General features: G+C 47.5%; 1 protein-coding gene across 1 annotated transcript in view; it reads left to right on the top strand.

The window, feature by feature from the left end:
• The first annotated feature begins 2,299 nt into the window (after positions 1–2,299).
• Positions 2,300–12,383, top strand: part of LOC147010310 (1-acyl-sn-glycerol-3-phosphate acyltransferase alpha-like) — a 29,881-nt gene continuing 19,797 nt past the window's right edge. Inside the window, exons 1-3 of the mRNA XM_085859201.1 lie at positions 2,300–2,675; positions 7,140–7,228; positions 7,351–7,484. Coding sequence (XP_085715327.1) covers positions 2,511–2,675; positions 7,140–7,228; positions 7,351–7,484 — 388 coding nt within the window. The 5' untranslated portion in view covers positions 2,300–2,510. The remainder of the gene's footprint in view (positions 2,676–7,139; positions 7,229–7,350; positions 7,485–12,383) is intronic.

Raw genomic sequence — 12,383 nt, 5'->3', positions numbered from 1 at the left:
TTGGCGACTGGCTTTGGAGGCCAGGTTTGAAATGTGGCTTTCCCAGGAAATATTATGGCAGATAGTGAGACCCACAAACTTGCATGAAAGGACTTCAAGAGGATTGTTGAAAAAGTAAATGGGGGGTTTTACAGGCAGTCCTTTTGGAGAGACACAGTGAGAGTGTGAGATTTGTCAGGGTTCAAAGACATGTTCCATGTGTTGGACCAGCTTGTGATTTTACCCAGATCTGCAGTGAGCGAAGAAGCTGCTGCTTGCCGGTCTGAGGGATGACAGATGGTACGGCAGAGGGTAGTCATCAGCAAAGAGATAAAGAGGATTTTCCAGAGGGTCAGAGAGATCGTTGATGAAAACCAGAAAAAGAACAGGACCCAGAACGCTACCTTGAGGAACTCCAGCCTGGACAGAAAAAGGGGATGAGAGAACTCCATTAAGGGCCACACGTTGGCTGTGACAGGAGGGGAAGTCTGCGAGCCATGAGTGGAGATGTCCGTGGATACCATAGGAAGAGAGTTTGGTGAGCAGGGCAGGGTGCCAGACCGTATCGAAAGCACATGATATGTTTAGGGAGATGGTTCTGATTTTATGTCTGGCATTGAGTACCTCCATCCATTGTTGGGAGAGCAGAAGCAGCATTTCCAGGGTTGAATGACCTCATTTGAATCCAAGTTGATGATCAGAAATCAGGCCATTGGAGAAGAGGAATGATTTAATGCCGAAAGTGATGATAGTTTCCATAACGTTGCTGATGATTGGGAAAAGGTTGATGGGTATGTAGTTGCAGGGATCTGTTTTTGTACCTTTGTGATACAGAATGGTAATGTTTGCTGATTGCCAAGCAGATGGCAGATGACCTTGAGCAAATGAGAGGGTGAATAGAACAGAGAGAGGTTGAGCAAGAGCAGAAGAGCAGGTTTTTAGGACACGTGGGCTCATGCTGTCTCGACCTGTTACAGAATGTGAGTTGAGGTTTGTCAGCAAACTCTCCACCTTGTCAGGAGAAAAGGACACAGAGTCCAGGGACAGCTGGGTGTGACTGGGTAAGGTGGGTACAGAAAGCAATGGGGTTGGGACACAAGATTGAGAAGCAAACACGGAGTTTAGGTATTCAACGTTTTCATGTGCGGTGTCAGCTGTGCAGCCTTTTTAGGTAAGGAAGGGGATGGAGAGGGAACATACACAAGAAACAGACTTAACCAGACACCACCAGGATTTGGAGGAGGGAGACAGGTTTGAGAGTTTAGACTTGAGATTAGAAAGATGTTGTTTTCTGGCTCTCCTGAGGATAGACACACTTGTTGAGCTTTGTGGAATTTTCGGTCTCTCGATCATATTTGGTCTCTCTGGGCCTATTTTGGTCTCTTTGGGCCCGTTTCAGTGTCTCTGGGCCATTTTTGGTCTCTGGGTCCCTTTCAGTCTCTCTGAGTCCGTCGCGGTCGCTCCAGGTCCGTTTCCGTCTCTCCAAGCCCAGAAATGCGGTCTCTCTGGGTCTGTTTCAGTCTCTGGACCCCTTTCGGTGATTATGTATGTGCAGACATTGCTTACTCAATCTGATTAATGGAAACAGCGCATGCTATTCAGACAACGCTGAACAACCGAGAGAACAAAATAATTATTGGGTCATTTGTTGGAGCTTCACGTCGATGTCTTTGTCGATCAGTATATATTAATCTTTGGCGTGAGAAACCCACACACACCATCAATTATCCTTTACTTACTAATCCATACTTTTTACTTCTATTTAATAGCATATCAAGCTCTCTCATTATTAACTGTTATTTCCACCACAGCATCAGCACGATTGAGAGCCGTGCTTACACCGCCCTATCGCAACCCCGAGCTTACACCGCCCTATCGCAACTCCGAGCTTACACCGCCCTATCGCAACTCCGAGCTTACACCGCCCTATCGCGACTCCGAGCTTACACCGCCCTATCGCGACTCCGAGCTTACACCGCCCTATCGCGACTCCGAGCTTACACCGCCCTATCGCGACTCCGAGCTTACACCGCCCTATCGCAACTCCGAGCTTACACCGCCCTATCGCAACTCCGAGCTTACACCGCCCTATCGCGGCTCCGTGCTTACACCGCCCTATCGTGACTCCGAGCTTACACCGCCCTATCGCGGCTCCGTGCTTACACCGCCCTATCGCGACTCCGAGCTTACACCGCCCTATCGCGACTCCGAGCTTACACCGCCCTATCGCGGCTCCGTGCTTACACCGCCCTATCGCGGCTCCGTGCTTACACCGCCCTATCGCGGCTCCGTGCTTACACCGCCCTATCGCGGCTCCGTGCTTACACCGACCGATCGCGATCCTGAGGTGACAATGCTCGAGCTGTTCCTTCATTACACATGAGCCGGTTCTTCTTCATTATGCATTATATTTAACTCCGCCCTCTGCCTCGTTTGTGTCATTGCCTTCGTTTTCCTTTCTGTTTTCTTTTTCTCGTTTTTTTTTTTTTTTCTTCCTCTCCGGAATCATTTAAAAGCATCAACTTGAGGACATGGACACAAACATGGACGAGGACGGGCATTCTTCCTCAGGTTCGTCAGCTCCAGCATCCTCACAGCCCTCATTACTCCAGTTCACTCTCTTCGTCCTCTTGCTCACTCTTCTCATCCTTTTCCTCTTCCTCCAGCGACATCCGACCTTTCGCTTCTTTGCCAAGGTAAGGACATGATTTCTCGACTTGTTTTACTTGATCGTTTAATCTTACACTTGTCAATACCTTCGGTTTTGTTACTCACATCGTAACCAGCAGGGTGTTTAATATAAACTACCACATCACTAGTAGGGTGCATGAACACACACACACACACACACACACACACACACACACACACACACACACACACACACACACACACACACACACACACACACACACACGATTCGCAAAACTCAACCCCTTCCCGCCCCCGCCCCCCCAAAAATCCAAAGCTTCAACCTTCTCCCTCCCCACTTCAACGCCCCGTCCCCCCACCACTTCAACGCCCCGTCCCCCCACCACTTCAACGCCCCGTCCCCCCACCACTTCAACGCCCCGTCCCCCCCACCACTTCAACGCCCCGTCCCCCCCACCACTTCAACGCCCCGTCCCCCCACCACTTCAACGCCCCGTCCCCCCACCACTTCAACGCCCCGTCCCCCCACCACTTCAACGCCCCGTCCCCCCACCACTTCAACGCCCCGTCCCCCCACCACTTCAACGCCCCGTCCCCCCACCACTTCAACGCCCCGTCCCCCCCACCACTTCAACGCCCCGTCCCCCCACCACTTCAACGCCCCGTCCCCCCCACCACTTCAACGCCCGTCCCCCCCCCCCACCACTTCAACGCCCCGTCCCCCCACCACTTCAACGCCCCGTCCCCCCACCACTTCAACGCCCGTCCCCCCACCACTTCAACGCCCCGTCCCCCCACCACTTCAACGCCCCGTCCCCCCACCACTTCAACGCCCCGTCCCCCCACCACTTCAACGCCCCGTCCCCCCACCACTTCAACGCCCGTCCCCCCACCACTTCAACGCCCCGTCCCCCCCACCACTTCAACGCCCCGTCCCCCCACCACTTCAACGCCCGTCCCCCCCACCACTTCAACGCCCCGTCCCCCCACCACTTCAACGCCCCGTCCCCCCCACCACTTCAACGCCCCGTCCCCCCCCACCACTTCAACGCCCGTCCCCCCACCACTTCAACGCCCCGTCCCCCCCACCACTTCAACGCCCCGTCCCCCCACCACTTCAACGCCCCGTCCCCCCCACCACTTCAACGCCCCGTCCCCCCCCCACCACTTCAACGCCCCGTCCCCCCCCCCACCACTTCAACGCCCCGTCCCCCCCCACCACTTCAACGCCCCGTCCCCCCACCACTTCAACGCCCGTCCCCTCCCCACCACTTCAACACCCCCTTAACCCCCCACCACTTCAACACCCCCTTAACCCCCCACCACTTCAACACCCCTTCTCCTCCCCCCTCCTCCCCAACCAGCACGCCTTCTCCTCCCCCCTCCTCCCCAACCAGCACGAGTCATTGCCCAACGGGTGGGCTAAGCAAGAACTCAAAGGCAGACAGCCGCATGAGAACTGTTGAACCTGGCGGTTCCCACCACTTGCCGTTGCATTCCCACACCGCATCGACACTCCCCCATCCCTCTTCACCCCCAGCCTTTACCCTCCTTCACTTTGGGGCCATTGTAGGCATGCATTGTCTGTGCCTGGAAATATGGCTCAATGCAACACTCTGCTCTTCCTCTAATCTTCTCGTACTCACGTATACCTTCCCAGTTTATTTGAAGGCGCATTAGATAAGACCGTACAAGTGGGCTCCGTAAGCGCTAAGGCTAAGATAAATCTCTCTTCTCGTGTCTTTCTGTTGTGATTTCACTCGAGGCATCGTAAAACCATGCTAATGATTACCATTGTAACCGTACACGACGTGGCCAAAAGTATGTGGACACCTGCTCATCCAACATCTCATTCCAAAAATATGGAGTTGGTCCTCTCTTTGCGGATATTGGTCTCCGCTCTTCTGGGAAGGCTTTCCACTCGATGTTGGAACATTGCAGCAGGGGATTTGCTTCCATGCAGCCACAAGAGCATTAGTGAAGTCGGGCACTGATGTTGCGTGATTATGTCTTGCTCTCAGTTGGCGTTCCAATTCATCCCAAAGGTGTTCGATGGGGTTGAGGTCAGGGCTCTGTGCAGGCTATTCAAGTTCTTTCACACCGATCTCGATAAACCATTTCTGTATGGACCTCGCTTTGTGCATGGGGGCATTGTCATGCTTAAACAGGAAAGGGCCTTCCCCAAACTGTTGCCACAAAGTTGGAAGCACAGAATCGTCTCGAATGTTGTTGGATACTGTTGCGTTGAGATTTCCCTTCACTCGGCCCCTGAGGGGCCTCGCTCAATCCATGAAAACATCCCCAGACCATTATTCCTCCTCCACCAAACTTTACAGCTAGCACTATGCATTCGGTCAGTCGCGTTCTCCTGGCATCCGCCAAACCTGGATTCGTCCGTCCAACTGCCAGATGGTGAAGCGTGATTCATCACTCCAGAGAACGTGTTTCCACTACTCCAGAGTCCCATGGTGATGAGCTTTACATCACTCCAGCTGACACTTGGCATTGCGCATGGTGATCTTCGGCTTGTGTGCACCTGCTCAGCCATGGAAACACATTTCATGAAGCTCTCGACGAACAGTGTTTGTGCTGAAGTTGCTTCGAGATACAGTTTGGACCTCAGTTGTGTGTTGCAACTGATGACAGACTATTTTCCCACGCTACGCACTTCAGCACTCTGCGATCCCGTTCTGTGAGCCGTGTGGCCTCCCACTTCGCGGCTGAGCTGTTGTTGCTCCGAGACGTTTCCACTTCACAATGACAGCATTTACAGTTGATAGGGGCAGCTCTAGCAGGGCAGAGATTTGATGAACTGACTTGTTGGAAAGGTGGCATCCTATGACGGTGCCACATTGAAAGTCACTGAGCTCTTCAGTACAGCCCATTCGACTGCCAATGTTTTTCTATGGAGATTTCTTGGCTGTGTGCTTGATTTTTATGCACCTGTCAGCAATGGGTGTGGCTGAAATAGCCAAATCCACTAATTTGAAGGGATATCTGCATACTATCATGCCATCGCTGATTGAAATACTATTTTTTTTTATTGACGTGCTTGTTGATCTGTTCAGCGTTTCCAACCTGCATGCTTTGTCCTTTCTTTCTTCCATTGGCTCAATTTAGCATGTGAGATTAGATAGAAGCTTATTATATTCTGCCTCATTGATTGGCTCCGCAGCTAGTCAATGTGTATTCACAGTTCCGCTCAGCCGTACGTAATGCAGGTGCATACTGAGGGTACGCATCTCGAGTGACATCGCCAAACCACCGGAAAAGGTGATTCATTTCAGAGTGAGGATCCTGCCAGGTTTGGTGTTATGAATCGGCGTCGGTAGTTGCTTGACAACCTGACGGCCCGTGGGCTTATCTGCGGTACAGGGGCTCACGGGGCCGCAGGTTGGTTTGAGTCCGCGAAGTGCCTCTTGTGGTGTACCCTGACTTCCAGTTCCATGACAGTGTATACACATCACCATACGTTGTGTTGACCTGTTTTTTGAGGTCTTTTTATATGATGTTGAATATGAGCTCATCATTTACCACCGATTATATACTCCATCGTGATCCTTCTCTCGTTGGTGTCTTCTTGAGGATCCACTATAACCTATGTTAAGAGTGACAAAACCAATAGATTTGTGGTTCATTGGTCAAGCGATCACTCTTGATGTCCATCTCCTGAGTTGAGAGATCTTAGCCTTCCATAAAGGCCTGCAAGCTCAATGTGGACCTTTGCTATCCTTAATAATAATAATAACTAGCCGAAACACCGTCACAGATGGATTCCGTTCATTCAACCACCCTCACCAGCTCACCCACACTCGAGGGACATGGACTGGACAGGGTGTGCTTGCCCCCGCCTACTCATCACCCGCCCCTGCCCCATTCCCCCCCGCCTCCCAACCCCGCCTTCAATTTGCTTACACCCGGCCCCGCCCCCGCCTCTTCACTCCCCGCCCCCGCTTCTTGATTCCTTTCCCCCGGGCCCCCGCCCCTGTCCACCCCCCTCACACTCAACCCCGCCTAATTCACCCTAGCCCCTTCCCCCCCCCGTCTCCCGCTTTCAATTTGCTTACTTTGCCCCCCCGTCTCTTCATCCCCCGCCCCCGCCTCTTCACTCCTCGCCCCCATCTCAACGAAAAGTGTTTATTCTGCTTCAGAGTTGAAAGTTGACTATTGCCACGATGTGCGATGCACTCTTACAGGTACGAAGTTTCTTTCAGTCCAGATCACAGTACCAAGAAAAACGTGACGCGACCGCTAGGAGGAGCACGAAATTGGTCCTTCAGTATAAATATATAGATAATAATATGACATAAAAGTATAATTCTGAATTCAGTGTTCTCTTGTCGTTTGTTTTGGTTGTTAATCCTTTGTTTTTTTTTTTTCAAAGTACTGACAAGATTGTGTGCACAGCAATCTCAGTGGTACATCTGGGTTGTGGGTTCGGGAAAGCCGGTGCGGTGCAGGGTGGTCCGACGAAGACCCGTCACGAGTTTTATTGTATTGTGCTACAGGCTTTGTCGTACTACGTGTGGGTGTCAATTCTGTCCGTGGCCATGCTTCCTATCTGCGCATTGAGGGGACCGACGCTGGAAAACCTGAGGTGGGAAGTCCTGGAGAGCGAGCCGCTGTGATTCGGTCATGTTGGAGAGTTTGAGTCGGGCCGTGAAAAGAAGAGAAATGTATTAAATGTGGATAAAGGCGAAACGATTTCCCTGTTTGCAGATTTGTACGCTCCGTGGTTAGCCATCTCCAGTGGCTGTATGGTGTTGAAGTCAAGGTTGAAGGTCGGGAGTACTTGCTGAACCCTGAGCCCTGTGTCATCGTTGCAAATCATCAGTCTGCCCTTGACTTCATTGGTAATGCATTTTTGAACGATTGTAAATCCTTATTTCCCTGGTTTTGTTTTATTGTTTTATTGTTTTTCACATCATTGCCGTTCTGGTGTTTTTACTCTGAGCTGACTGGAGTCCTGTGTTTTGAATCTTATTGATAAAAGGGTAAAGGTAGGCAAGAGCACATTGTTGCCTCTGAAGAACTTGTTGGTTATAATTAGTCGCTGACTGGGTTCACCGGAGAGGACGATAGGTTTGCTCTCCATGTGTCTGTCCCCCACGTGTGGTTTTTCAGACACCACTCCTCCATACACTTTAACATGTTCAACTGAAACTTGGTACGTGGCTTTATGATATGTTACAGAACAAGTTTGAGTTTCAGGGCATTTTGACAATTTTTCACAGTTATGCCATTTTTTTTATTTTTAGATTTAGAAAATATCACATATTCCACATAGATCACTGCTTTTACACCCATTGTCTGCATTCTGACTCCACCCCAACAAAATCCTGCATGAAGCAGCACAGATTGGCAGACCTGGGTGTTGGTCCAGTGCAATTGGAATGATCCCTGGTATACAAGCTCGATGTATTACATGTGCAAATAAGCTGCACGCATGTTTATGCTGCATCTTTGTACACGGGATATTCATTTAGTTTTATTTTTAATTATTTTTTGGCACCGAACGTGCCATTATGAACATTCATTGAGATCGGTAGGGAACATGCCTGGCAAAGCCATTCTCACTCTTACCTCCACCACTAAAGGTGAAGGAGATTATGTTTTCACCCCTTCCTGTCTGTCTGCTTGTTTGTGTACAGGATATCTCAAACAAGTTGTGGACAGATCCGGATGAAATTTTGTGGACAGGTTGGGTGTGTGACAAGGGCAAACTGATTAGATATTGGTGAAGATCCGCATCCGGATCTGACTACTAGGATTTTTAAAAAAGTGATTCTTCACCATTGAGAGATGGGGCCAAAAAACAATATATAGCACGATCTCAAAAATGTATTGGGCTCGATATGTTCTCATCGATCAGGCATTACGTGGTGGAGGTATACACTCTTCAGAGTGCCCTTCTAGTGAAGAATTTTATTGCTCCATAATTGTCCAATTTCCTTTACTGCTCAGTTCTTTTGAGTCAAGGAAACTGTTCTACATTCATGACCAAAATCAGTGTTGGATTTGCAAAGTTGTTAAACTGGACGTTTGTGTATTTTCAATAACATTTCTCCCATGGAGAGTTGATACGTATAACGATCGTTCTGAAAAACTCAAAGGTGAGGTCGATGGATCACTTCCATCGGACGTTACATACCTAATAGGAAGTACTCGGTAAATTTAAACATCACCAGGACAAACGTGGACGCCTGTGAGCGGAATGTTCTGATTATTATTATTATTATTATTATTATTATTATTATTTTTGTTTGTTTTGTTCTCCGATTATATTGAACCGTCCTTGTTACTCTGTGCCATCCTTTTCATGTACAGTGCGTATAAAAAATCTACACCCCCTTTTCAAAATTTTAACCTTTTGTAGCCTGGAATTAAATTGCATTAAATCAAACTTTTTACACATTGTAACAAACAACTTCCAAGTGAAAAGCAAATTTCAGAAAATTAATTAAAAATACAAATAGATGGTTGGATAAGTGTCCCCCCCCCCTCCCCATTTATAATGGCAATTGTAAATTAGCTCAGGTGTAACCAATCATCTTCAAAATCACATACCAAGTTAATTGGCTTCCACCTGTGTTAAATTGTAGTGAATCTGATTATTTCAGAATAAAATCGGCTGTTCCTATAAGTTTCACAGCAAAGACTCAACCATGAGCACCAAGGAGCTTTCAAAAGACCTCCAGGGTGAAGTTGTGGAAAGTTACAGATCAGGGGATGAGTAAAAAATATTTCAGAGGCCTTGAATATCCCTTGGAGCACAGTCAAGATAATCATTAAGTGGAAGGCATATGGTACCACCAAGACCCTGCCTCCATCAGGCGGTCCCTCCAAACTGGATGGCCAAGCAAGGAGGATGCTGTCCAGAGAGACCACCGAGAGGCCAATGGCAAAGACTGGTCACTGTGTGCATGTGACAACAACATCCCAAGCACTCCACAAGTCTGACCTGTTCGGTAGGGTGGCAAGAAGGAAGCCATCATTCAAAAAAGCCCACCTTCATCGTCCCATTTGAGGTCTCCAAAAAACAACTCTGGAGATTCTGAAGTCATGTGGCAAAAAGTTTTGTGTTCTGACGAAACCAAGATGGAACTTTATGGCTTCAATGCAAAATGTTACGTTTGGCACAAATCCAACTCAGCACATCACCCAAAGAACACCACCCCTACTGTGAAGCATGGTGGTGGCCACATGTTATGGGGATGTTTCTCATTAACAGGGACTGGGGTACTTGCTGGGGTGGAAGGGAAAACCGAAAAAAAAGTAAAATATCGAAAAATCCAAGAGGAAAACCTGCTGCCCTCTGCAAGAAAGCTGAAATTGGGTGGGAAGTTCACCTTTTAGCATGACGATCCGAAACACACAGCCAAAGCTACATTGGAGTGACTCATGAACAAAAATATAAATGTCCTTGAGTGGCCCAGTCGGAGCCCTGACATTTTATTTATATATATATATATATATATATATATATATATATATATATATATATATATATATATATATATATATATATATATATATATATATATATATATACAGCACAATAGAAAAATCTATGGTGTGATTTGAAGATTGCTGTCCATTAACACTCCCCACAACTTCACTGAGATTGAACAGTTTTGTACAAGAAGAATGGACAAATATTTCCCAATCGATGTGTACAGTCGGTAGAGACCTATCCCAACAGACTCACAGCTGTAATTGCTGTCAAAGGTGTTTGATGGACACTTATCCGACCAAGATATTCTAGTTTTGTATTTTTAATAAATTTTCTGAAATTTGTGCAATTTGTTTTTCACTTGGAAGTTGTGGGTTATGATGTGGAAAAAGTCTGATTTAATGTAATTTAATTCCAGGTTATAAGGTAACAAAAGGTGAAAATTTTGAAGGTGGTGTAGACTGTTGGCTATAGAAATAGACTATAGGCACTGTTGTACGTACAGTTAGAGAAATGCACCTTGTCCATTTGCACATGGAAGAGGATTGCGTCCTTTATTTATTTATTTATTTATTTTTCCTTTGTGGGGCACACCTACGATTGTCTCCTTCAATCTGAGCTCTTTATGGATACGAATGCTTGTGCTGTGCTCGTTGAGGATTTGGCAGCCATGTGATTGGCTGAGTACCCTTTGGCAGTCTCGATTACCTTACCTTTTGATTTGAGGCTTTTGTGTTACTGGGTTCAGGAAATGTGAAACACTTTCTCTTTGAACTCTATTATATTTTGAGTGTGGATCACCGCACGCACAAATTTAATGTCTATTCTTCCATGGCAGTACCAAAGGGCGGATAACACGTCACTCAAGTGTTACTTTGTTCTTGCACTGATTGAGAACAGTAAAGCTCTGGATGGTCGGTCGCATTTGTTTTTTTTTTCTGGGGTTTTTATTTATTTATTTATTTGTTTGTTTATTTTTTGTCGGGATGCCAAATCGGGATGTCGGGATGTCGGGATGCCACACTGTATTTGCGGACCAACCTTCCTTCACAAGATGGCATCACCATTGCGGACAAAGCTCACGTGCTCGCACCTTCCTGTACCACATAGTGCACCTGTATTGGAGTGGAATGAAGGCTTATTTTTCCTTTTGTCTTGTGTACAAGCTCAAGTGTTCCTGTGATGCTTGGGATGGAGTGAATGTTTGCACATACTGTATTTAAATAATCCAAACCTCCACTTGTTTCGTTATCTAATATTGGACGTTGTACTTCCTTATCATTGTTTCCTCTATGATATTGTCTGCACGACGCCTGTTGCTCATCGCCGAATGCCCGGAAGGTTCGCCGGCACACGTGTACCAATCGGAGCTGTACATTTGTACCCTTTGTACAAACTGAAGCTAATCTGTCGCTATTGACATCATCAGGTTAAGCACACACATTGACTTTGGATGATTATGGCATGACATGCAATCGAGCACGGTGTAAATGATCTGGTTATCAGCGATTAGGCAAGCATGAGCAATGTTTTAACCGGTGCTTTCTTACCAACACTCGTATCATTTACCCATTACATGTTCAACAAGGCTCAACAACACCACCTTGCATCTCAAACCCACAGCTGCCTTGTGCTCTGGTGTTTCAAAATTTGCCAAATATAATTTCTTTGTTTCTGAACAAGCATTGTGCATACATTTACAAAGGACAGAGAGTGTAGTATGAAGCAAGGAACGTGATGGTGTGCTAAACACACGATGCCAGTCTGTGTTGGAGTAATGTGTTTCAACATCTTGTTTGTATCCACGATGGTATTTCTCAGTTCTTCTCTTCTTTCGTCTGCAACCCAGGCTGCGAGGTCGAATCATTGGCCGATTTCACGGCTGTGCTGCTGATTCAGTGCCCTCTGCTGGTTATGGCATGAATTTGAAGTTTGTTCAGAGTGCCGGCGACAGCTCACTAACAGGACGTTAATGACTCCATGGTGTCCTTCACGAACAACGACTAATGTTGGGAGATGGGGTTCCCATTTAACGTCCATCCGAGGGACGGCACACACACACACACACACACACACACACACACACACACACACACACACACACACACACACACACACACACACACACACACACACACACACACACACACACACACACACACACACACACACACACACACACACACACACACACACACACGTCAAACTTAGAGGCGAGTGTGATCGTCTAGGCCATCATTGCAGCCCTATTTTTCAGTGAAGTGAAGAATTCCAAAAATAACATGAAAAGTTTATCATG

The sequence above is a fragment of the Eptatretus burgeri genome, chromosome 16 (assembly GCF_056783735.1).
Source record: "Eptatretus burgeri isolate ZD-2024b chromosome 16, Ebu_testis_v1, whole genome shotgun sequence".
Lineage (NCBI taxonomy): Eukaryota > Metazoa > Chordata > Myxini > Myxiniformes > Myxinidae > Eptatretus > Eptatretus burgeri.
The sequence above is the reverse complement of the archived record's forward strand: the minus strand, read 5'-3'. Positions and strand labels throughout refer to the sequence as shown.